General features: G+C 47.3%; 1 protein-coding gene across 1 annotated transcript; it reads left to right on the top strand.

Moving 5' to 3' along the window:
- Positions 1–21,811: 21,811 nt before the first annotated feature.
- LOC125466079 (zona pellucida sperm-binding protein 4-like) lies at positions 21,812–24,231 on the top strand. The gene is made up of 5 exons (XM_059638537.1): positions 21,812–21,901; positions 22,333–22,556; positions 23,424–23,571; positions 23,985–24,021; positions 24,092–24,231. Exons 1-5 carry the CDS (start codon positions 21,812–21,814, stop codon positions 24,229–24,231), a joined length of 639 nt encoding a protein of 212 aa, XP_059494520.1.
- The last annotated feature ends 1,642 nt before the right edge of the window (positions 24,232–25,873 follow it).

Below are 25,873 nucleotides of genomic sequence, written 5' to 3' on the forward strand. Positions count from 1 at the left end.
CGAGACCGAGACCGAGACGGAGACCGAGACGGAGACCGAGACGGAGACGGAGACCGAGACGGAGACCGAGACGGAGACCGAGACGGAGACGGAGACCGAGACGGAGACCGAGACGGAGACGGAGACGGAGACCGAGACGGAGACCGAGACGGAGACCGAGACGGAGACGGAGACGGAGACGGAGACCGAGACGGAGACGGAGACCGAGACGGAGACCGAGACGGAGACGGAGACGGAGACCGAGACGGAGACCGAGACGGAGACGGAGACCGAGACGGAGACCGAGACGGAGACGGAGACGGAGACCGAGACGGAGACCGAGACGGAGACGGAGACCGAGACGGAGACCGAGACGGAGACCGAGACGGAGACGGAGACGAGACCGAGACCGAGACGGAGACGGAGACGGAGACGGAGACGGAGACGGAGACGGAGACCGAGTAAGCAGCACCCACCCCCCGGATCCTACGGGGAGGGCGTGCCCGTGCATGTGTGTGACACAGGACTGGAGGGAATCATCAGCCTGCCCCTGAAGAAATAACCTGGGACGTGCTACTGCCGCCATGTCACTATATAATGGAAAAGATATGTAGTGGTCTAAAGGAAAAAAACACACCTGTCGGTGAACAAATAAAACAGGATATGCTGGCTTAGCTTTGCCCCAACCACAAAGTGGGGGTGGGTGAGGAGAAATGTTGATATTCTTGCATTTTTGTCTTGGCATAATGGTTAGCCCTGAATGCTATCAGGTCTGTACTAATGTTCTTAACTGCAGGATTGTCTTGTCTTTTGTGTTTTTAAACTGCTTGGCCTTCCTGTGCCCTCCCCAATTGGAAGTATGTTTAAATGATTCATTTGGGAAAATACTCTCTGGTATTACAGCTTCAAAAGAAAAATCAACTTTATTCTGTACTGGGATAGTAGGAACTGCGGATGCAGGAGTATCTGAGACAACTGAGTGTAGAGCTGGGTGAATGCAACAGAGGAGTAGGAAGACTGACATTTCAGGCCTAGACCCTTCCTCTGCGGTGTGGCCTCCTGTGTTCACCAGCTTTAAACCTTGTTATCTTTATTCTGTGATAATGGGAACTGGAGAATCCAAGATAATGAAATGTGAGGCTGGATGAACACAGCAGGCCCAGCAGCATCTCAGGAGCACAAAAGCTGATGTTTTGGGCCTAGACTCTTCATCAGAGAGGGGGATGGGGTGAGGGTTCTGGAATAAATAGGGAGAGAAGGGGAGGTGGACTGAAGATGGAGAGAAAAGATAGGTGGGGAGGGGATAGGTCTGTCCAGGGAAGATGGACAGGTCAAGGAGGTGGGATGAGGTTAGTAGGTAGGAGATGGAGGTGCAGCTTGGGGTGGGAGGAAGGGATGGGTGAGAGGAAGAACAGGTTAGGGAGGCAGAGACAGGTTGGACTGGTTTTGGGATGCAGTGGGTGGAGGGGGAAGAACTGGGCTGGTTGTGTGGGGAGAGGGGGCAAACTCAGCTGGTTTTGGGGATAGGGTGGGGAAGAAGATTTTGAATCTGGTGAAGTCCACATTGATACCATTGGGCTGCAGGGTTCCTAAAACCAGCCCAGTTCACCCCCTGCCCCCCCACTGCACCACACATCCAGCCCAGCTCTTGCTCTTCCCCTTCCACTCACTGCATCCCAAAACCAGTCCAACCTTCCCCCTCACCCATCCCCCCTCCCACCCCAAGCTGCACCTCCATCTCCTACCTACTAACCTCATCCCACCTCCTTGACCTGTCCATCTTCCCTGGACAGACCTATCCCCTCCCCACCTCGCCACCTATACTCTCCTCTCCACCTATCTTCTTTTCTCTCCATCTTTGGTCCACCTCCACCCCCTCCCTATTTAATCCAGAACCCTCACCCCATCCCCCCTCTCTGGGTCTAGGCCTGAAATGTTAGCTTTTGTGATCCTGAGATGCTGCTGGGCCTGCTGTGTTCATCTAGCCTCACATTTCATTATCTTTATTCTGTACTGTTCCTTTTTTGCCCTGATGTAATTGTGTAGGGTATGGTTTGCCTGGATAGCTGTAAAACAATACACTCATTAAATTAAGATAATGTGTGGCACTAGATGAACACAGCAGGCCAGGCAGCATCTTAAGAGCACAAAAGCTGATGTTTTGGGCCTAGACCCTTCAGAATTTCTGACAGGTCCAGGCCTGAAACAGCTTTTGTGCTCCAAGATGCTGCCTGGCCTGCTGTGTTCATCTAGTGCCACACTTTGTTACCTTGGACTCTCCATCTGCAGTTCTAATTTTTGCCACTAACTTGACATGACAAAAAATAAAATTTGGAATTTGAACCTGCCTTCCTTCTGGAAGGCAGAATGAATATCATAAAAAATCTTTTTTCAAGTGAACCTTACTGGGTTGGTTTCTTGAAATAGTTTAAGATGTTACACCCATCCATTCCAAAGGATGGGGAAATCACTAAACTAATTATCCTTGTCTAGCCTGACCAATGACTTGGCCCTTGAGGCCAAGTTAATGCTTCTTGTTAATTCCTTAACCAGTTTAAGGGTGCCCTGTCTTGTCTCTCTCATACCAAGATTCCTGGCTGACTGAAATTCCCAGGTTAATGAGATTAATGGTTCAAGGTAAAATTTCTTTGCAATGGATGGGTGTTTTCTGAGCTTGAAAACCAAACCAACCTAAAGGGTCTAGGCCTGAAATGGCAACTTTTGTGCTCGAGGTGCTGCTTGGCCTGATAGGTTCATCCAGCTCTAAACTTTATCAGCCATTATAGTGGTCTCTTTAGGTGTGCTAAGGTGCTCTTTCCCTCTGTCTGTCTAGCTTATTTGCCTTTCCCTACTGTTCAGACCTTCAGTCCCAGCAGAGTCCCTCTTAACTTTTTTCTGAATCATTATAAATTTAACAATCTTTTTATAGATGAGACAGGAATTAGGCAGTATTCAAGTGCCCTCCATGTCCTATACAGATGTACCATGGTACATCTCAACTCTTCTAGTCAATATTGACTGAAGGTAAACATGCCAAATACCACCTGCATCACCATCTACCTGTAATGCTACTTGCCATGAATGGCATGTCTAGGCCTGATTTGACAACACTCCACAGGGTCTAACTACATGTCCTGGCTAGGTTTGGCTTGCCAAAATGCAGCATTGCTAGTGAAATTAAACTTCACCTGCCACTCCTCAGCCCACTGGCCCACCTGATCAGTCCCATGGTAATGAGAATAGCTGTTCACAACACTACCTAGTTTGATATTGGCAAACTTGCCGTCCCTTCAATGATTGCATCCAAATTAATCAGACTAAAATGCAGTGTACCCAGCACTGAACAGGAGTTTGTGGTCTCCAAAAAACCACCCTCTGTCTCTTGCCTTCAAGCCAACTTGATACAAACTTCCCCTGGATCCTATGTGGTCTAAGCTTGCTAACCAGTCCACCATGAAGAATCTTGTCAAATGCTGTGCTGAAGTCCACAGACTACCTCTAGCATTCTACTTTCAAACTTTTGGCCTTCTCTACTCACTAGCCAGTTAGTCAACAATGGCTTGAGTCTCTATCTCTAATCAGTCCTTGCCTTTCCAAATGCATGTAAATCCAGTTTCTCAATCCCCGTCAACGTTTGCTGCTCTCTTTGGCTCAGCTCAGATTCTCCTTCAGAAATTGAAGCAGAATTGATCCTCTGCTTCAGACCCTCCCACCCTGTCAATTCTGGTTTCAATGGCACTAACTTCTGGAAACCCCCTCTTCTGACTTTCAGTTCTATATGGATTGTTCTTAATGAAGTGAGACAATAAAAAGGGATTTGTATGCATTATCAAGCTCCTGCATTGTACTTCATTGCAGTGTACAGCAGATGGCCAGTTCATTCTTCTAGTAATCACCAGGAACCTGACCCATCCTGCCCTCAACCTGTCATTTCTGTACATGAAAGATGGACAAGAGGCTGAGTGCAGGCCTAAGCTCATCAGAGGAACCTGTAGCCTTCCGCTTCCCAATTACCTCTTGTGGCTTGACCCAGTAGGTGAGTATTGGAGGGTCTGGCATTCAGTCCCTCTTGAATGGGCCAGCTCCCTATTAAACGGTGCCCTCCATTGCAGGAGGAGACTGGAAGGTTTGTGTATGAAACAGACATCTTGGGGAAGAGGATGGTACAGACAGCCCCACAGGGCTCAATAACCAGGGACAACACATTCAAGTGAGAGGGCAGTGGGGTTTCTGTGTAGATGGAAGGGTTACTGACTGAAACTCCACCTCTTTGTCGCTTGACAGCCTGCATGTCCAGTGCAAGTACAAGGGGAAGCATGAGGCTGGCTTACAAATCAATGTCTCAGTTTATATGCTCCCTCCACCACCAGCTGCTTCTGAAGATGGAATCCTGAGACTGAAACTGCGCATAGCAAAAGGTAGTGCTGCCCTGGTAATAGAGCACTAGGAATGTGTTCCTTCAGGGAGTGACTGGCTTGTTCTCCTTGTTTGTCAGATGGCAACTGTAGGCTGTGGTACAAGGACAGTGACTACCCCATTGAGAGGATCCTTCAGGAGTCGGTGTTTGAAGTTCGTGTGAAGGATCGCACTGACCCAATGATTGTCCTGAGATTGTGTGACTGCTGGGCAACCCCTGTGCCAGCCCCTGACCATGAGGTGCAGTGGAGCCTCCTGGTGGATGGGTAAGGCTAACATCTTAAACTTATCAAGAACATGATAGTCAAGCTGTTCCTGGCAAGACTAGGATTGCTAAATCAGTATTACAATGGCCTGAGTCTGAGAGCAGTGATTCGGCTCTAGTCACAACCTAACTCTTAGTCAGTCTGCCTAACTGCACATCAGAAATATGCAGTAACCTCTGCAACTCTAACTTTGCTTTGATGCAATGCGACAGACTCTGCAAACTAGCAATGGCCACATGTTCCAAAAATGTACATGTGCCATTGCTCAACATGCTGTCTACTGCAGATGCTGGAGAAACTCAGTCTGTCAGCAGCTGTAACCTGAGATCCTATGTAGTTACTTCTAGCTTTGAGCCAACTTGTTTGGCTGCTGTTATGACCCACATTCCCAAACTGTGCTGGCTCCCCCACCCCGACCTCTATGCAAGAAGTGAAGATTCTAAAACTCCCTCGAGGTCCTGTGCATCCCTCGATAGCTGGCTCAGGTCATACTCTGGAATGACAGGTTGAATTTGTCTAATTTGGCATCATTTGAACAGGAGTTCACACTTCACCCCAAGAATGGATCAAGACAAGTTTTAATACCACATTCTGAATAGCTTCATTAGGATTAGATTTTTTGTTGGATTCCTTCTTCAGTCCCCCATTTCTCACCAGGAGAACCAACCAGTTTCAAGCAGGGAGCAGAAGGGATGATATTGCCTTTAGAAGCTCCCCTCTGGTCTCATTTGCTGCTGCCATAAATGGCCAAGATATCATTGCAGTCCATCAATATCTGTCCTACTGCCACTGACTGAACCTTCCTGTTCCAGGTGCCCCTATGAGGGTGATGACTACCTGACTGTCCTGCACCCAGTAGATGCCTCTTCTGGCCTGCAGTTCCCAGCCCATCACAAGCGGTTTGAAGTGAAGACCTTTGTTTTCTTGGATGGAGTGTCTGGACAGGTAACCAATCCTCAGAATGAGGCCATGCTCATGAAATCTTGCTGGTGCTCTGCAATCAATCCTGAGGTATTAGTCTACAGGAAACTACCCCAAAATCATCTGTCATCTTCTTTCCAGGTGTACTTGCATTGTAGTGCTGAGGCTTGCTCTACCTCTGGCCCTGGTGACTGCACCCAGATGTGGTTTGAGAGTTCCTCTTTCCTATGGCAGGCCAGTGGTGTTTTAAATGGCCTCTTTATTGAGAAAGTCATGAGCCATGTGAATGAAGGGGAAACATGCAGATGGCCTTTTCCTGAAGGTGCTACATGTGCTTGCACCCTGCACTAAATTCCTCCCTCCTAACATGAGGAATGCCTTCCCTCCTGTAACTGAAGACAGAAGGCATGAATGGGTGACTGAAGCTGGCAAGTGGATGTTGGAGTTGAATTCACTAAATGTCTGAGTGCTTCATGGAAGTGAATGAAACCTAATTTTTTGGTTGCACAGAGATGGGTCTAAGGAGCAAAGAGAATGGTAGTGTTGCTAGACAAGGAATCCAGAACTCCAGGCTAATGGTCAGGGGATCTGGTTCAAATCTTGGCCACAGCTGACAATGAAATCTGAATTCCAGATTGAAAAGCTAGTGGTGGCCATGTAACTGCTGTCGACTTCCTCCCTCCCTCCCTCTTTCAAGTAGGATGTCTTCTGCCCCTGCCTGGCTTGAGCTAAATCTTATTTCCAGACAGGACAAAGTGTGGCTGACTCTGCCTTCCATTCCAGTAGAGGAGCCACAAATTCTGGCCCAGCCAGAGGTGCCCACTCCCTTGAACAATGGTATGTAATGGCAAATCTGCACAAATGCAGGAGAACAGAACTGTAGACTTAGCTCTTCCACTTTAGCAGGAAGACTAGAACAGCATGTTCTGGGCAAAATAACAGCAGTAGTGAAGGGCTTTCCATCCCCTCCATTATACGGATCAAACTTTGCAGCTACAGTAACCACTGCACTGAATGTATGGCAGGAGGTCTCAACAGGTCTTGGCTACACCTATGGTACCTAGTCTGGGTCACTACCTTTCTACCATTTCATAGGAATGGTCAGGAAGCTGCCCATCCTGCCATGATGTAGCCTTAAAAAGCTGAACCCCCCACTACTTCATTTAGAATGAAGTGATCATAATGGGTCCAAGGCTGAATTGTTCTGAAGGTGGCTCCTCAAGGACAGGCTCTGCCTAGAGCTAGGCTCAGTTTAACAATCTCCTCTGAAGGTCAAGGTTGTCTTCAGGACTTCAACTCAGTGGCAGGTCTACTAAGGCAGACTCTAGTATGACCAGTGAAAGGTGTCTTTATGTAAATGTGACCTACAAATCCATCTCTAAAACATTGACTTGTTTCCCCCTCAATGTCCCTAAGGCCTGGACTTAATGGTCACAGATGGGAATGTATGCCACTGATCTGAAGCTTGAGATATGGGCCTAGAGCAAGAACTTGGCTAACAAGGTCCCAGCATTCTCTGAATTAGTTTGCTGGGCTCTAAAAGCTAAAGTTCAGAACAAGGGAATGAAGGTCAATATGAACCAGGCACTTGACTCAAACATGAATAGTGAATGTACAATGGTTATGTACACTTCCCTGAAGTACTGGTCACTTCAAGTGCTACAACAGTAATTTAAAGGATCTCCAATGTCAATGGCTTGAATTTCTTCAGAGTCCAGTGCAGCCTGACCAAAAATCAGTGCCTAACAAAATAATAACATTCCACTAATTACTCTAAAATCAGCTTATAGGGGTTAAGTATTTGCTAGCTGCCACCAACTGCACTTCTCTGAAGTCTGACTATGTAGAAACCAATTAATTGGGGCAAAGTCTAGTACAAACTCCCTGTATTAGGTCAGAACAGTCTAATCTTGCCCTTACTCTAACAGGGCAGCGCAGAGGTACCCATGACCATGAGGGGACAGTAGTGAGTGGACCTGGCCCAACCCTCCTGGGGAGGAATGGCTACATTGCCAAGAGTCAACTTGGAGCAAATGGTAAATGAAGCCCCTGCAATAGGTCACCTGTGACCCCCAGCAAAAAGAAACCTTCCTCTGACCTCTCCCTCCTTTCCCCCCCCCCCCCCCCACAGATGTTTCTGGGAGACCTTGGGCTCTGCATGGAGTAGCCATTGGCCTCATGGTGGTGTCTGTCTCTCTCTGCTGGTCGTGGTGGCTGCAGTGTACGTGAAGAGACCAAGAGCTGCTGCTGTATCTCCCTGTCACGATGAATTGTAAACCCTGAACAGAAATAAACTAGATGGACAAATGTGCCATGAGTGCCTTTTGAACAATCTAGCAATAGGATTGGGTAATATTTGATCAGAGATTGGTGGAAACTGTTCTCCAACAGCATAGAATCTGCTAAAGCTTACACCATCTGGAGTAGTGCATTCAAGTTCAGACCAGCACAGCCACTTGATACAGAGGCAGATATTGTTGAACCTTGAATATCATTGTCTCCCCTGAACCTTTCACCCATTTCTTCCTTGGAATTTATCCCCATCTACTTCAAACATTTGAAGGCCTCGGCCTCTTCTAAGGGAATGTTTCAATGATGCTCAAACCTAAATTATCCCTCTCAAAATGGCAACGCCTAACATGAAATCACCTTCCATCTGTAAGGGAACATCCCCCTTCCATTGAACTAGACAAGACCCACCCTGACTCTATTAATTCAGTCTTGCTCCTTAGCTACAACTCCAGCCTGTTCTCTTCCAATAACACCCCTCCCATTTCAAGGTACGATGTCAAACCTCTAAACTGTCCCAATGTACTTGCTCACGGCATACAGTATGCCAGATGTGCACTTGACACTCCTCCAGCCTGTAGTTTCCTGCTTCCTTAGATTGTTCTTTCTGAATTAGTTGTACTTGTCTTCAGGTCTAAAGAACCACCCTCCCAAATCAAGAGTGTTTCAGAAGCTGAACTAAAACAAATGCATCCAGTATCTCCAGTGGATGAAGGTTGTCAGGACCTGGACATTTCTCAGCCTGCAACTCCAACTGTTTGTTTCTAATTTCCCCCCACCACTTTGATTCATAATACAGTCTTGGATGTGACATTGTAGCTATCACAGGATCCAATGTTAGAGCATTCGTAAGTTTGGGCTTTTTAAGAAAATAAACTTGTGGCTCGTGATCATTTTTCTGGTGTCCTTAATCTTTGTCAAAGCCTGATTTACCAACATAGATGGCACATTTTTTTAAGTATTCCCCTTTCCATGGAATAGACCCCAAATCTGGTCCATTTTCCAGAATGGACACTAAATATAAATTGGCCCACACTTATTTGCCAACTGTTTCTATACCCTCCATTGCCCTTGAGCATAAGTCTTTGGCCACTCCCCCAATGCCATCAGTGGCTGACTGCCACCTCTAGCAACCTTAACTGAGATGATTGATCTTGCCCTTAGCTCCATGCCAACTCCAGTATAGTCTGTTCTCCAATTTTCAGAACAACTGTTGAATATAGGAAGCTCGTCTAAGGACTCCCTACCTCTTCCTTTTACTCTGCAGTCTAGGAGTAAATAAAGTGATACATAATTCATGTTTGACAAGTGCTCAGTATCCCCTTGTGGGGTTACATGGACCACAAGGCTACTGTCAGGTGGCCCTGTCTACCACTCCCACAAGTACCTTGTCACTTAACTACATACCCTTCTTGCTTTTTCTGAACTTGAGCCACTCCCTACTGGGGACCAAATCAACTAATTGTAAGCTTCCACCTTTTATCTGGCTTTGACCTTTAATCATATCTCCCTCTAGAGTTCAATCTCTCAATGATTACCATTTCAGACCTCATTTTGTGATCAGTTCATGCTACTTGGACATTTAGGCTGTTAAATATTAAATGCAAGAGTTAGGCACTGCCTTTTTTCTAGACAAGGAATGTAACTCTTCTAATTGCACTGACTGTAACCAGTGACTATAAACACCCTCTCTGCTAGAGGGCTTTAAATCCTCACTGTCTTTACAGAATTACTTCCTGTTATCCCAGCAGCACCCTCAAAAGAAAGGCAGGCCTTGGGTGTACTACCTACTAATTAAATAGCTGTCCCCACAATGTGGCTGGCCACTGATCACATGTTTCCATCATGGAAGGTCACAGGTCCATTATCCTGTTTAGTTCTATTGGTTGGGGGGAGGTGGTTCTAACCAGATCATCCCAAGAACGTCCTGAATCTCTAGATGTTTAGGTTCTATCCTAGATCATGAAGTTGGGTGTCCCCATTTTGATCTGTCCTGGGTATACTAACACACCAACTCTCCCTTCTGTTATGGTACCTGATAAGATGCAAGCCCACCAGAGGAGGAAGGCTATAATCTAGTTGCTGTTCTAGTAGATGAGCCTCATTCCTCACCCAAGGAAATGGCAACTGTATAGTTTGCAGCTGCAGTCACCTAGTGTTGAAGGACATAGCAAGTCAGGCAGCATCAAGAGTGGGGAAAGTCAATGACTTGGGTCTGGGTGCATGACTAAGTGCTCTGACCTAAAACATCAACTTTCCTGCTCTCTGACATGTTCCTCTAGCTCCACACTATATCAACTCCAGCTTCTGCAGCTCTTGCTAAGTGAGTGTGACAATGAGCTAGAGATCTGACATACATGCTGCCAGTGATAGCAAACAGCTTACCTGTTGACTGTAGTTCTGCTGTTTGTAATCAGCCTTTGCCTGTGCATCTCAGAACATCGTAGCTGCCATTGAAATTTTGCTTAGTGGAGAACATTTACTAAATAATCCTGACTGCTAAAGAGACATGAAACAAATGTATGATTTCAATGGGATCAGTGATTCTCCTGCCTTTTTTAAACTGTGCTCTTCTATAGGCTTAAGTCTGCTTATTGCACTTTCATCCTTTCTTGTGGAACTAAACGTGGTAGAGTAAGCATTCTGTTGTGACTAATAGAATTCTGCCTGTTATGACTGACTGCTGCCCCCCCCCCCCTCAACTGCAGTGAGATCTCCAAGTCATTACATGTCTGACAGGCTGTTCCCAAACCATTAAAACCCCTGGTGAAGAGGGATAAAAAGGCTCCCCTTACCTAGTTACCCCTCCATTGAACATGACACCATTTAACTCGAAGAAACCCTTTCCTCATGGGTACACATCGGAACCATTTCAAGCTGCCAATTTAACTGGGCTTTTATGTGAAGTAATTGGTTTTTTTTTTCTGATTTGATTGAGATGTTTGTAGTTCTGACACCACCTCTCTCGCTGAGAACATCAGTGCTCAAGGTGAGGCAGTCCTTTTTCCTACGTTGTTGTGACTTGCAACACTTGCAGGATCTTGACCTGAAATTTGAACTTAAGGATAATTCTTTGAGTGTGCAGACTGCTGCATAAGCTGTTCAGTTTTAGTAGCCTTCTGGTTGCAATCAACGGGATGCTGGGTACGTTGTCTGTCTGGTGTTTTGTTGCATTTTGATTTTTTTTTTTAAGTCTTAGCCAAAATGCAAACAGGCTGAAAAGTATCTACTAAAGCTACTTATCTACTAAACAAAGGAGGACCTAGACAGCAAGGCTAGGCAAACTAACAGCAGCGTGCCATCTAAATGAGTGACTGTTTCAAATTAAGTGGACCTCCCTGAGTGGTCTGAAGAAAACCACATTAAAGGTGTAAAAATAAGGTTCACCTGCAGACCTTGCTGCTGGAACCATTTGAGGCCTTTCAAGGAGGCCAACTGACCAGCTACAGAGGGGAAGAAAGCAGCTTTGTAGATCCAGAGATAGCAACTACACAAGTCTACAAGAGACTTTTGGAAGTAGTGTAACATTTTAAGGGGCCAAATAAGATTGGAAATAGTATGTTTTTAGTGTTTAAAGGTTTTTGTGACTTTGTTCTTAATAAAGAGATACCAAGGTGTAGAGCTGGATGAACATAGTAGGCCAAGGAGCGGGAAGGCTGATGTTTCGGGCCTTGACCCTCCTTCAGAAATATTTCTCAAGGCGGGTCTAGGCCTGAAACATCAGCCTGATGCTCCTTTGGCCTACTATGTTCATCCAGCTCTACACCTTGGTATCTCAGGTTTCTAACAGCTGCAATTCCTACTATCTCTTGTTTGTAATAAAGTTGGATTATTTGGTGTTTGTATTGATTTTTGAGTGCATTGAGAAAGCTGGGCCAATTCAATCAGAACGTTCAGGTTGGAGTTGTCACATCTCTCGTTAGAACAACTTAAACAATAATAAACTTAGCAACAGAATCAAACTGTGTATGCTGGAAATCTGAGACTAAACTATAAATTTATCCCTCATAACCCTGCAGTCTTCCTTATCTGGGTGCTAGTGCCAAAATTGGGAGAGCTGCCTCTGGACTAGTCAAGCAAACGTGGGCAAGGAAACCTGCTGATTACCATGGACTGTGCCCAGCCTGAAGCTAATGAACCCATATTCTTCTGTGTTCCACACCATTTGGGGAAAATCAGTGATACTGGAAAAGGTATAGAATGTACTCCAGGTGACAAATACCAATGTCTCCCACAAAGAGTGGCTTGGCAGCAGCACTACTGATCGAGTCCTAAAGGATGTCACTGCTAGACTGGGTTTGCAGCAGATGGAGAGGGAAAGACATTGTTCAAGATGAGATTATCTTCTCATGAGATTGCAGGAGCATTTTCTCCAGGACAGAGACCAAGACAGCCCTGTAGATCCCTCCCAGGAAAGAGGATGGTTGCAGTAAATCCATGTGATGGAGCTTACACCAAGATGAGCTGTGGCAAGGCTTCATCTTACAATAACCGGCTGTTTCGGGACCACGCCGTGCAACTGGTTTTCAGATGAGCACAAAAGTGGCATGCTTGTCAACACATAAAGAGAAGATACCGTTACTGTATGACAGCAACATGAGTTTGCAGGAATGGAAAAGTAGAAAATTTCAAGAGGAGTCCTCAATAGGTGTCCAAATACTTTTTTAAATAAGAGCTTCCTGGTGACTGGGTGCTCAGTAATACACAGTTTCCAATCAGCCATTTGGCTCCTGTCCTACATGGGCAGAGTCAGACCAATGGCCTGGAGGTTATGAAGGGTGTATGTTGACAGCTCTGGGGGAGAAACTTTAGCAATGTTGAGAATGAATGTCATCGATGCTTTTTCTAAAATAAAACTTGTTGCAAAACATAGGCTTGAATAGCAAATTAACAATTGCTAATCTGTGATCCTATGCTGAAACACTAATTGGCCCGTAACCTCCTTGACATTTGAATGAAATTTCCTCATTTGTGCACTAATTTCCCACTGAACCTCCTGGAATGATATTGCGTCATTAAGTGCAACTGACAATCAACCTGTCTGAGCAATTGTAACGCCTCACGTTCCGTCAGTGAGACTTCTTCCTGGTTTAAAACATGACTGTGTGTCTCTCTTGCTAACTAGGATCTGGCATTTTCTTCACCATTACCAATACCTTCCAGTTACTTATTTATACAGGATCCAAGTGGCCTGGTGTAATGAGAATGGCCACCTTCTGATCTAATTAGAAGACTATTTTCATTAGTGAGACTATCATTTATTGCATCTCTGTGACCATTAACACGTGAAATGATTTCATTTCCATCAGAGACCGGTAGGAGGACTTAGATCAGATTCTTCATGATCCTTGTTTAAAAAAGTGTGGAGCTGGATGAACACAGCAGGCCAAGCAGCATCTTAGGAGCGCAAAAGCTGACGTTTCAGGCCTAGACCCTTCATCAGAAAAGGGGGAGGGGGAGAGGGTGCTGAAATAAATAGGGAGAGACGGGGAGGCGGATTGAAGATGGATAGAGGAGAAGATAGGTGGAGAGAAGACAGAGAAGTTAAAGATGCAGGGATGGGGCCAGTAAAGGTGAGTGTAGGTGGGGAGGTAGGGAAGGGATAGGTCAGTCCGGGGAGGAGGACGGACAGGTCAAGGGGGCGGGATGAGGTTAGTAGGTAAGAAATGGAGGTGTGGCTTGAGGTGGGAGGAGGGGATGGGTGAGAGGAAGAACAGGTTAGGCAGGCAGGGACGAGCTGGGCTGGTTTTGGGAAGCAGTGAGGGATGGGAGATTTTGAAGCTTGTGAAATCCACATTGATACCATTGGGCTGCAGGGTTCCCAAGCGGAATATGAATTGCTGTTCCTGCAACCTTCGGGTGGCATCGTTGTGGCACTGCAGGAGGCCCAGGATGGACATGTCATCTAAGGAATGGGAGGGGGGAGTTGAAATGGTTTGCGACTCGGAGGTGCAGTTGTTTATTGTGAACCGAGCGTAGGTGTTCTGCAAAGCGGGCCCCAAGCCTCTGCTTGGATTCCCCGATGTAGAGGAACCCACAATGGATACAGCAAATGCAAGAGACTACATTGGCAGATGTGCAGATGAACATCTTCATGATGTGGAAAGTCTCCTTGGGGCCTGGGATGGGGGTGAGGGAGGAGGTGTGGGGGCAAGTGTAGCACTTCCTGCGGTTGTAGGGGAAAGTACCGGGTGTGGTGGAGTTGGAGGGGAGTGTGGGAGCGGATAAGGGAGTCATGGAGAGAGTGGTGGGGAGAGATGGAAAAATGTCTTTGGTGGTAGGGTCGGATTGCAGATGGCGGAAGTGTTAGAGGATGATGCATTGTATCCGGAGGTTGGTGGGGTGGTGAGAGAGGACGAGGGGGATTCCCTTTTGGCGGTTATTGTGGGGACCGGGTGTGAGGGGTGAGATGCGGGAGACACGGTCGAGGGTGCTCTCGACCACCGTGGGGGTAGGGGGGGAGATTGCGGTCCTTGAAGAACGAGGACATCTGGAATGTACGGGAGTGGAATGCCTCATCCTGGGAGCAGATGCGGCGGAGGTGAAGGAATGGGGAATAGGGGATGGAATTTTTGCAGGAAATGGGTGGGAAGAGGTGTATTCTAGGTAACTGTTGCAGTTGGTGGGCTTGAAATGAATATCGGTTTCTAGGTGGTTGCCTGAGATGGAGACAGAGAGGTCCAGGAAGGTGAGAGAGGTGTTAGAGATTGTCCAGGTGACCTTTAGGTTGGGGTGGAAGGTGTTGGTGAAGTGGATGAACTGTTCGAGCTCCTCTTGGGAGCAAGAGGCGGCGCCGATACAGTCATCATTGTAACGGAGGAAGAGGGTTGGGTTTAGGGCCAGTGTAGGTGCGGAAGAGGGACTGTTGCACGTAACCTACAAAGAGGCGGGCATAGCTTGGGCCCATGCGGGTACCCATGGCCACCCTCTTTGCCTGTAGGAAGTGAGAGGAATTGAAAGAGAAGTTGTTGAGGCTGAGGACGTGTTCGGCTGTGGGCAGGGTTCCCCGAGCACCAAAACATATCTCCCAAACCATCCACAACCTCATCACCATAGCCTCCAACCTCATCTTTCCCAACCCCACACTGCCCCCTTCGATCTCCTTCCCAAAATCCACAAACCTGCCTGCCCTGGTCGACCCATTGTCTCTGCCTGCTCCTGCCCCACCGAACTCATGTCCACCTATCTCGATTCCATTTTCTCCCCCTTGGTCCTGGAACTCCCTACCTACGTCCGTGACACCACCCATCCACGAGGCCATCCACGTCCTCCAGAACTTCCAATTCCCCAGTCCCCAACACCTCATTTTCACCATGGACATCCGGTCCCTACACACCTGCATTCCCCATGCAGATGGTCTAAAGGCCCTCCCCTTCTTCCTGTCCTGCAGGCCTGACCAGTCCCCCTCCACTGACACCCTCATCCGCCTTGCCAAACTCGTCCCCATTCTCAACAACTTCTCTTTTGATTCCTCCCACTTCCTACAGACAAAGGGGGTGGCCATGGGTACCCACATGGGCCCAAACTATGCCTGCCTCTTTGTAGGATACATGGAACAATCCCTCTTCCGCACCTACACTGGCCCCAAACCCCACCTCTTCCTCCGTTACATTGATGACTGTATCGGCGCCGCCTCGTGCTTCCAAGAGGAGCTCGGACAGTTCATTCACTTCACCAACACCTTCCACCCCAACCTTAAATTCATCTGGCCCATCTCCAACACATCCCTCACTTTCCTGGACCTCTCTGTCTCCATCGCAGGATCCACCTAGAAACCGATATCCATTTCAAGCCCACCTTCCTGAAAAAATGCCATCCCTTAATCTCAATTCCTTCGCCTCTGCCGCATCTGCTCCCAGGATGAGGCATTCCACTCCCGCACATCCCAGATGTCCGCGTTTTTCAAGGACCGCAAACTCCTCCCCCCCGCCCACCCCGCAGTGGTCAAAAACGGCCTCGACTGTGTCTCCCGCATTTCCCGCAAATCATCCCTCACACCCCGTCCCCACAATAACCACCAAAACAGAATCCCCCTCATCCTCAATTAACTCCCCACCAACCTCCAAATCCAACGCATCACCTTTCCGACACTTCCGCCATCTGCAATTCAACTCCACCACCAAAGACATTTTTCCATCCCCACCCGTGTCTGCCTTCCGGAGAGACCACTCTCTCCATGACTTCCTTGTCCGCTCCACACTCTCCTCCAACCCCACCACACCCGGCACTTCCCCCTACAACCGCAGGAAGTGCTACACTTGCCCCTGTACCTCCTCCCTCATCCCCATCCCCAAGAAGGTCCCAAGAAGACTCTCCACATCAAGCAGATGTTCACCTGCACAGCTGCGAATGTGGTATACAACATCTGCTATACACGGTGTGGCTTCCTCTACATTGTGGAACCAAGTGGAGGCTTGGGGCCCACTTTGCAGAACACCTACGCTCGATTCACAATAAACAACTCCACCTCCCAGTCGCGAGCCATTTGAACTCCCACTCCCATTTCTCAGACAACATGTCCATCCTGGGCCTCGTGCGGTGCCACAATGATGCCACCCAAAGGTTGCAGGAACAGCAACTCATATTCCGCTTGGGAACCCTGCAGCGCAATGGTATCAATGTGGATTTCACAAGCTTCAAAATCTACCCCCCCAACTGTTTCCCAAAACCAGCCCAGCTCGTCATTGCCTGCCTAACTTGTTCTTCCTCTCACCTATCCTCTCCTCCCACCTCAAGCTGCACCTCCATTTCCTACCTACTAACCTCATCCCGCCCCCTTAACCGTACTCCCCGCACTGACCTATCCCCTTCCTACCTCCCCACCTACATTCACCTTTACTGGTGAGATCTGAAGTGATGTATGCATCTAGGAAGAACTGTTGAGAATGACCATTAGAAAGCTGTTGAGGTTAGGTTAGGTTATTAAATAGAGGGAGACAGAATTTTTAATCTGTAAATGATGCGGACAGGCAGGAAAGTGGAGTTGTGAGCTCCGATTAGCCATAATCTCTGTTCCACCATTCGATGGACTGTACAGCCTATTTACATCATGAGATCTCGTGGTCTTCATGTTTTAGAGACAAAATCTTAGAGGAAAATGGATCTGTCTGTGGATTGGTGTTACAGACTCAACAGTAACACTGCAATACACAGAGAAAAATCAGGGATAAACTCCCAGATGAAAATTCAAAAGGCGAAATATCATCCTGAAAAGCAGAGTTCTGATTAGAATAATAATCATGATTCCAGTATGAACTATACTCATTCCGGAGGATGAAATGAGCTGTGGAAACAATGATATTACGGAATTTGAACTGTCCAGGTAATAACTTGCTGATGTGTCCCTCTCTAAAAAGATCGATCAATTTGTAAGACCATAATGTATACGAGCAGAATCAGACCATTTGGCCCATCAGATCTGCTCCACCGTTTGATCGCAGCTGTTATATTTCCCAACCCTATTCTCCTGCTTTCTCCCTGTAACCCTTATCCAGGACCAGAGCATCAGTTTGTCCTTCCCGGAGCTTGAGTGTGTGTCTGTCCATGCTCAGACTCCCTGATGCCTCACTCAATCAAATGCAGCCTTGATGTCAATTACTTCCCTAAGATAGACTGGAACTACCTAAGTGCAAATAGTTTGGGTGGAGCAGATTTTGTCAGCTCTGTCCAGGAAGGATTTCTGACTCAATCTGTAGATAAAGCAACTAGAGGGGAAGCCATATTGGATTTGGTGTTTGGCAACGAATTAAGCCAGATGTCAGATCTCTCTGTGGGACAGCATTTTGGTAATAGTGACCGCACTCCCTGATCTTTGCTATAGTCATGGGGAGAGATAGGAGCAGACAGTATGGAAACATATTTAATTGGGGGAGGGGGGAATTACAATGTTATTAGGCAAGAACTGCGGAGCATAAATTGGGAACAGATATTCTCGGGGAAATGCACAACAGAAATGTGGAGGTTGTTTACGAAGCAATTGCTACGAATGCTGGTCCCACTGAGGCAAGGAAAAGGATGGTAAGGTGAAGGAACCTTGGATGACAGAACATGTGGAACATCTAGTCAAGAGGAAAAAGGAACCTTAATTAAGGTTGAGGAAGCAAGGATCAGACAGGGCTTAAGGTCTACAAGGTAGCCAGGAAGGAACTGAAAAATGGACTTGGGGAGCGAGAAGGGGCCAAGAAAAAGCCTGGGTGTGTTGAATCAAGGAAAACCCCAAGGCCTTCTATGCTTATGTGAAGAACAAGAGGATGGCCAGAGTGAGGGTAGGGCCAATCAGGGAGAGTGGAGGGAACTTCGGTGCAGAGTCAGAGGAAGTAGGGGACGTCTTTAATGAATACTTTGCTTCAGTATTCACCAGTGAGAGGGACCTTGACATCTGTGAGGACAGCATGAAACGGGCAGATATGCTCGAACTGGTTGATGTTAGGAAGGAGGACATGTTAGAAATTTTGAAAAACATGCAGACAGAAAAGCACCAGATGATTGGAGGGTCATAAATGTCATTCCCTTGTTCAAGAAAGGGAATAGGGATAATCCTGGAAATTACAGTCTTACTTCTGTGGTGGGCAAATTACTGGAGAGGATTCTGAGACAGTGTATTTATGATTATTTGGAAAAGCACAGTTTGATTAGAAATAGTCAGCATGGCTTTGTGAGGGGCAGGTCATGCCTCACAAGCCTTATTGAACTCTTTGGGGATGTGACAAAACATGTTGAAGAAGGCAGAGCAGTGGATGTGGTGTACATGGATTTTAACAAGGCAATTGATAAGGTTCCCCATGGTAGGCTCATTCAGAAAGTAAGGAGACATGGGATTCAAGGAAATTTGGCTGTCCGGATACAGAATTGGCCGTCCAATAGGTGGTAATTGATGGAAAGTGTTCAGCCTGGACCTCAGTGACGAGTGGTGTTCCACAGGGACCTGTTCTGGGACTGCTGCTCTTTGTGATCTTTATAAATGGCTTGGATGAGGAAGTGGAAATGTGGGTTAGTAAGTTTGCCGATGACACAAATGTTGGTGGAGTTGTGGACAACGTGGAGGGCTATTGTAGGTTGCAACAGGACATTGACAGGATGCAGAGCTGGGCAAAGAAGTGGCAGATGGAATTCAACCCAGAAATGTGTGAAGTGATTCAGTTTGAAAGTTCGAATGTGAATGCAAAATACAGGTTTAATTGCAGGACTCTTGGCAGTGTGGAGGAACATAGGGATATTGGGGTCCACATCCATAGGTCCCTGAAAGTTGCTACCCAAGTTGAATGGGTTGTAAAGAAGGCGCATGGTGTGTTGGCTTTCATTGGCAGGGGAATTGAGTTTAAGAGCCGTGAGGTTATGATGCAGCTCTATAAAACCCTCAGTTCTGGTCGCCTCATTAAAGGAAAGATTGGAAGACTTAGAGAGGGTGCAGAGGAGATTTACCAGGATGCTGCCTGGACTGGAGGGCAGGTCTTGTGAGGAAAGGATGAGGGGGCAAGGACTTTTTTCATTGGCGCAAAGAAGGTTGAGGAGTGACTTGATAGAGTTGTACAAGATGATGAGTGGCGTTGATAGAATGGATAGCAAGAGACTTTTATCCCCAGGGCGGAAATGACGATTACGAGGGGGCATAATTTTAAGGTGACTGGAGGAAGGTATGGGGAGATATCAGAGGTAGGTTCTTCACACAGAGCGTTGGGCACGTGGAATGCATTGCTGGCGGGTGGTAGTGGAGTCACATACTTTAGAGACTTTTAAGCTACTCTTGGCTAGGCACATGGATGACAGTAAAATGTAGAGTATGTAGTAGTTTGATCGACGCAGAATATTAGATCGGCACAACATCGTGGGCCAAAGGGCCAGTACTGTCCCGTAATGTGCTATGTTTTCACTGTCACTCTCACCTCTGGAATTCAGTAGCTGAGGCCTGCTGGCAGTGCCGCATGGGGAACGTTAGCTCCGGACTAAAGGACACATTCTGAAGAGGGATCCTCCAACTGTACTTTGTTCCCTCACATTTATTTCCCTTTAGCTGCCCACAGGTAAAGTCTGAACCGATAGACCTGGTGTCACAAACCTGAATGAAATTTCCCATGATCTGAAATGTAAAGTTGAAAGAGCGGTTAGGGTTTGCCCGAATGAATGAAACGGAAGGAATTAATTGTTCAATAAGCCGCGTGTTCAGAGGCTGTTTAGAGATTGCAATCAACTCGACAGAAAGAATCGATTTCCTGGGAACTGCAGGAAAACCCCGTGGGGCAGGAAGCGGCTAAACTGCGATTGGCTCCTCACCAATTGCTGGCTATAAAGCGGGCTGGTGCTCAGGGCCCTGCACAGCTTCAGGGAGCGCGATGGGATATTGGGTGTTGTGTTGGCTGGGCCTGTGGGCCGCTCTGCCCCTCCTGGCCTCTGCTGTGCGTGACCCGGAGCCGGCCTGGAGGCTGCCGTGTGGCCCGCCCGCTATCAGCAGCACTGACTGTATCAAGCGGGGCTGCTTCTTTGAGTCACCGAGCCTCAGTGGGCAGCCGTGTTTGTACAACCTGAGAGAGAGCCCGGGTAAGCAGCACCCACCTCCCGGGTCCTGCAGGAAGGGGGTGGGGGTGTGTGAGAGAGAGAGAGAGAAAGGTGGGCTGGTTTGATGTTCACACTCTCTGGCCTGGGTGTGTTTTTAATGCCAAACTTCTAGTGTTTGGGTTTGTAGTTACTAACTAACTTCCCCTGTGTCCTGCTGCACCCCCACCACGTATTCCTGGAGAGTCTGGGCAAGGGTCAAAGTATATTTAAGACTCCTTTAGGAAAGGACCTTTTCAAAGTTGACCTTTCTGTAGCTGGCCGTTCTGCATTTATTCCCTTGTTCTGATATTTGTAAGGCAAGGTTTGGTTGGATAACATGTAAGCAACTATATACTTTGTTTTGATTGTGGTCAGGTGGTACACAAACTTGGAACTTTGTTTTTGTGGCCCTTCTCCTGACTATAAGAACAGTCTGATTAAATGCCACAATACTGCTAATTCTAAAGGCAACTTTGACCAGTTTGTTTCCCCTCTGATGAAGCAGTTTAAGATTTGTTACAGACCCACTGCACAAGTGAGTAAAACAAAACTGCCTCACTTAGAGGCATAATACTTGATCCCAGATCAATTGAGGGAACAGCCTAAGCTATTCCAGCTCAATTTCTCCAGGCCTAGTAACATCCTTGTGAATCCTTTCTGCACCTTCAATTTTAACAACTCCTTTCCAGCAGAAGGGTGACCAGAATTGTATGTAGTATTCTGACAGTGGCTGCAACAATGTCTTGTACAGATGTGACATGACCTCCAATCGCTGTAATCCTTGCTCTGAAGGCAAGAATGCCCAGCACTGCCTTTGCCCTGTCTAAATGTGATTCTACTTTTCAAGGAACTATGCACCTGCACCCCTTAGATTTGTCTGGCAACACTTGAGGGCACTGCCATGAAGTGTAGGAGTCATGCCTTGCCAAAATGCAGCACCTTGCACTGATTGGCAGCTGGAGTTTCATTTCACTCCTTAGCCTGTTGCCCCTTCTGAAATCCTGTTGTACTGGATACTTTTTACTGTCCGGTACACCTTTTTTAATGTCCCATCTGCACACTTGGTAACAATATCTCCTGTATTCATATCCTCAAATAACAATGTGGTGGAACAGGCACTGAAGGCAGGAGGAGAAGTAGCAGGTCAAGTCTGACCTTGCCACCCTGTCAATGCTGTTCAATCTATTTCCCATCAATCCTGGTTTCACACTACACTCTACATTGTGGAAGCCTCTGGACACTGACTGCCAACAGTTGAGTCAGTTTCTAATGTAAAATCAAACTTATTAATTATTGAACCCTTGCGTTGTATTTCTTTGCAGTGTGTACAGCAGATGGCCAGTTCGTTGTGGCGATCACCAGGAACCTGACCCGTCCTGCCCTCAACCTGTCATCTCTGTACGTGAAAGATGGGCAAGAAGCTGAGTGCAGGCCTAAGCTCATCAGAGGAACTTGCAGCCTTCCGCTTCCCAATTACCTCTTGTGGCTCGACCCAGCGGGTGAGTATTGGGGGGGGGTCTGGCATTCTGCCCCTTTGAATGGGCCAGCTCACTCTTAAGTGCCCTCCATTGCAGGAGGAGACTGGAAGCTTTGTGTATGAAACAGACATCTTGGGGAAGAGGATCATTCAGATGGGGCCACAGGGCTCAATAACAAGGGACAGCACCTTCAGGTGAGAGTGCAGTGGGCTGCTTTGGTGTGTACAGGGAAGAGTTACTGACTGAAATGCCACCACCTCTTTGTCTTGACAGCCTGCATGTCCAGTGCAAGTACAAGGGGGAGCATGAGGCTGGCTTACAAATCAATGTCTCAGTTCACACGCTCCCTCCACCACCAGCTGCTTCTGAAGATGGGATCCTGAGGCTGGAACTGCAAATAGCAAAAGGTAGTGCTGCCCTAGTAATAGACCACTAGGAATGTATTCCTTCAGAGAGTGACTGGTTTGTTCTCCTTGTTTCTGTTAGATGGCGACTACAGGCTGTGGTACAAGGACAGTGACTACCCCATTGAGAGGATCCTTCGGGAGTCGGTGTTTGTTGAGGTTCGTGTGAAGGATCGCACTGACCCAATGATTGTCCTGAGATTGCATGACTGCTGGGCAACCCCTGTGCCAGCCCCTGACCATGAGGTGCAGTGGAGTCTCCTGGTGGATGGGTAAGGACTCTGAATGGAACTGTGTGGATTTGAGTTAAACTCTGACTCAACTGTCAGTGAGCAAGTATTGGACCTCAGCCTGGTGTGCCATTTTGTTCAATCATGGCTAAAGTGTGACTTCTATCTGCCTTTGTGCTGTTTCACCTGCCCATAGTTAGGAATCTGCTGTAACATTGTCAAGGCCTTTACTGTTTCTGGAAAAGGATTTAGATTGATGCCTGAACTTGCTGTCCAGGTTAAATATACACCCCCTTGTCACACTCTGCATTTTCAGACACTTGGGCAGCATTTCCTGTGTTCACTCTGAAATTCCCCTCATTGTGAAGATTAAATCAATCCTGGCTGCATTGACTGAAGGCCTCACTTTAGCCACATAGGCCTGATGGTCAGCTGACCAAACACTGGTCTGGGCTAATATTGCCCCCTACACCAGCAGCTGCCTGGTGTCACTGCCACCTCTTCAAATGTGAGACCTTGTCACCCTGTATGTCGGGATTTCTGTAAACTCCCCAGGGATTGAGTTCAGGCTAGTACTGTTTAATGTTTCCTCCCAGTCCAGTGTTTGCCCTGTCTGAGTACAAAAAGGACTTGACCCTAATCTTTCAGTACTTTCTGGTCAGTCTGGCCTGCTGACCTCTTCCCCTCTGCAATCAGTTAGATGTGCCACGTACTCTTGCTTAGTGTGCTGTTTTTGAAAGATCTAAGCCAAACAAAGACCAAGTCTGTGTTTACTTCCAGGGGCTGTCAGCTTCTTGGCTTTTTTTCTTGGCAAGTGTAATTCCCTCTCTTGTACTCCCCCGCCCCCCCCCAAAAAAAAAACTGACCTGCCGTTGCATGTTCTACACTCTACTGAGCTGTTTTGAACAGGTGCCCCTATGAGGGTGATGACTACCTGACTGTCCTACGCCCAGTAGATGCCTCTTCTGGCCTGCAGTTCCCAGCCCATCACAAGCGGTTTGAAGTGAAGACCTTTGTTTTCTTGGATGGAGTGTCTGAGCAGCCCCTCTCTGGACAGGTAACCAAACTGATGGAAGTGAGACCAACCTCATGAAATCCTCTTGCTGACTCTGTACTACACCCTGGGTACCAGCTACAAAATGCTCACTCGAGTATAAATTCCTTCCTAGGTTTACCTGCACTGCAGTGCTGAGGTTTGCTCTCCCTCTGCTCAGGATGACTGTACAACCAGATGTGGTCCAAGTGAGTTCCTTGATGCTTTCTGTTGAGCTGAGATCCACCCCCTCTGTCCCTGATCTTCAATGTCCCCTACATCCAGTTAGCAAGGATACAGCATCCTGATTGTAGTCTCAACATGGATTCTAACAATCTGTCATGTCCTTCTTCCCCCAAATAGGATCACGCAGGAGTGCTCCCCTCCATGCGGGGACCTTGGTAAGTTCTCCTGGTCCTGTTGTATTCCTGTTGCAGGAGAACAGCCAGTCTAAGCAGTTGCTGAATGAGAACGGTAAGTGATGTTTCATCTGTAGTTCATTGAGCACCTTTCCAATGTCTCAACACCTTCCATCTCCCAACAGGTGCTGCTGGATCTCCTGTTGTGGTTGGAGTAGCCATTGGGTTCCTGGTGTTGCTTTTGGTGGTGATGGCTGCAGTGTACAGAATGAAGAACCCAGTCCTGTCTGTGCCCAATGTCACAAGATTGAACTGTAGCCCTTGAATATCAATAAACCAGACAGAAACCTGCTTCTGGTGTGTCTGTAACTAAACAACCCAGTCTCTGCAGGAGGGAGTTTGAATTCTGCATCATGGACACAAGGGACAGTAATTAGTTGTAAGAACAAATGGTGAGTTACTCAGCTGCAGAATTCCCCAGCCTTGACCTGATCTTGTAGCAACATGTTCTGTGCTTGGTGCTAGTGAATGGTGACATCCTTGCCTCTTGGTTAGTTTTTCCTAAAACTGCCAGAATATGAAGGCTGTATAACTTCCAGGCTATTACCCACTCAGCAAATTCTGTTCCTTTCTTAGTCTGTTCTCAGCTGTTGTCCAACCTGGACTTTTGACTACCTTCCCCTCTGGACCCTTGTCTCACCCATCTACAGTTTGTAGACCACTGCCAGAGCTTGTGGTCTCTGCCCAATATTCTTTCTGATAACTAATCATATCATATGGCCATGCCACATCACCTACCACCCCAATGCCAGGTCTTGCATGGCTGCCTCTTTGAAGTCTTAGATGAGAACATCTTGCCTCCTTTCTGAAATTTCCATGATGCTGATATACACAAGCTGAATGCTCAACACCAACTGACACACTTTCCATGTCATACCCACACACCTGAACACCAGCTGTAGTGGTAATGAGGCTACAGTTTCAATTTGTTGCTCACAGCATTAAGCCAATGCAACAAAATGATCTGAATTTGCCCATTGGTTTATACATAGGATTTTCAAACTTTTTACTCACTGTTTTCCCCATCTTTTAGTCATCTTATTTCTGGTGATCTAAAAGCAATGGTTGCGCGCCCCCCCCCCCCAAACCAAGCCACACATGGGATTCCTCACTTAGGGCCAAGATTGGGTGGGATGAGGGGAGACAGTGCCTGCCAGTGTGGTGAGCCTGCATAACAGCAAGTGAGACCAACTGTTTGACATAGCCTAAGGGGCAGAGGAAGAAAGTGGGAGCTGGACGCAGCTGAATGACCAGCCACGATCACTGAGCCTGCTCTGCCATCCAATGCTGAATGGCCCACTGTTTTTATTGTTTCTCAGGCTAATGCCTGGTCTGTCTTTCTCTGCAATGTAGTGCAGTGGCTATACTTGCTCCATGCAGCAGTAACTTCTGGCAAAGGATTCATTTTGCTAATGGGCTTGTGGAAGCCTCCTGGTTCTCACTTGAAGGAGAAACCTGAACATCCTGATCTCTCCTCTTCCCCCCTCCCCCCCGTCTTTTTGTTTTGTGTGGCTTGGCTGTTGTCCAGTGCTCATGATTCCTGTTTAATGCCTTACTTCAGCCCTTTCTGTAGTGGTTCACTTTAATTTTAGTCATGGGGCAGACTTTGTCTGCAATACATGGCACCCTATTATTAAATAACAATAGCTGACAATGCAATGCACTTTCTGGGTCTAGTCATGGCACATGTGCTAGGAACTGCACTGTCTTGGCTATTCTCCATACAACTTCCTGAATAGATAGTTATGGGCTTCTTTTTGGAAGGTTGGACAATATTAACTGTTCATAGAACAAATAGTTTAAACACTGTCTGCTGGCTTATTAAGGTTGGGTCTCTTGCTAAGCAATACTGTGTAAGATGGAGGTCTGACAACACAAATCCTTCAAGGGAAAGGCCCTCCACTCCA

This window comes from Stegostoma tigrinum, chromosome 30 (genome assembly GCF_030684315.1).
Source record: "Stegostoma tigrinum isolate sSteTig4 chromosome 30, sSteTig4.hap1, whole genome shotgun sequence".
Lineage (NCBI taxonomy): Eukaryota > Metazoa > Chordata > Chondrichthyes > Orectolobiformes > Stegostomatidae > Stegostoma > Stegostoma tigrinum.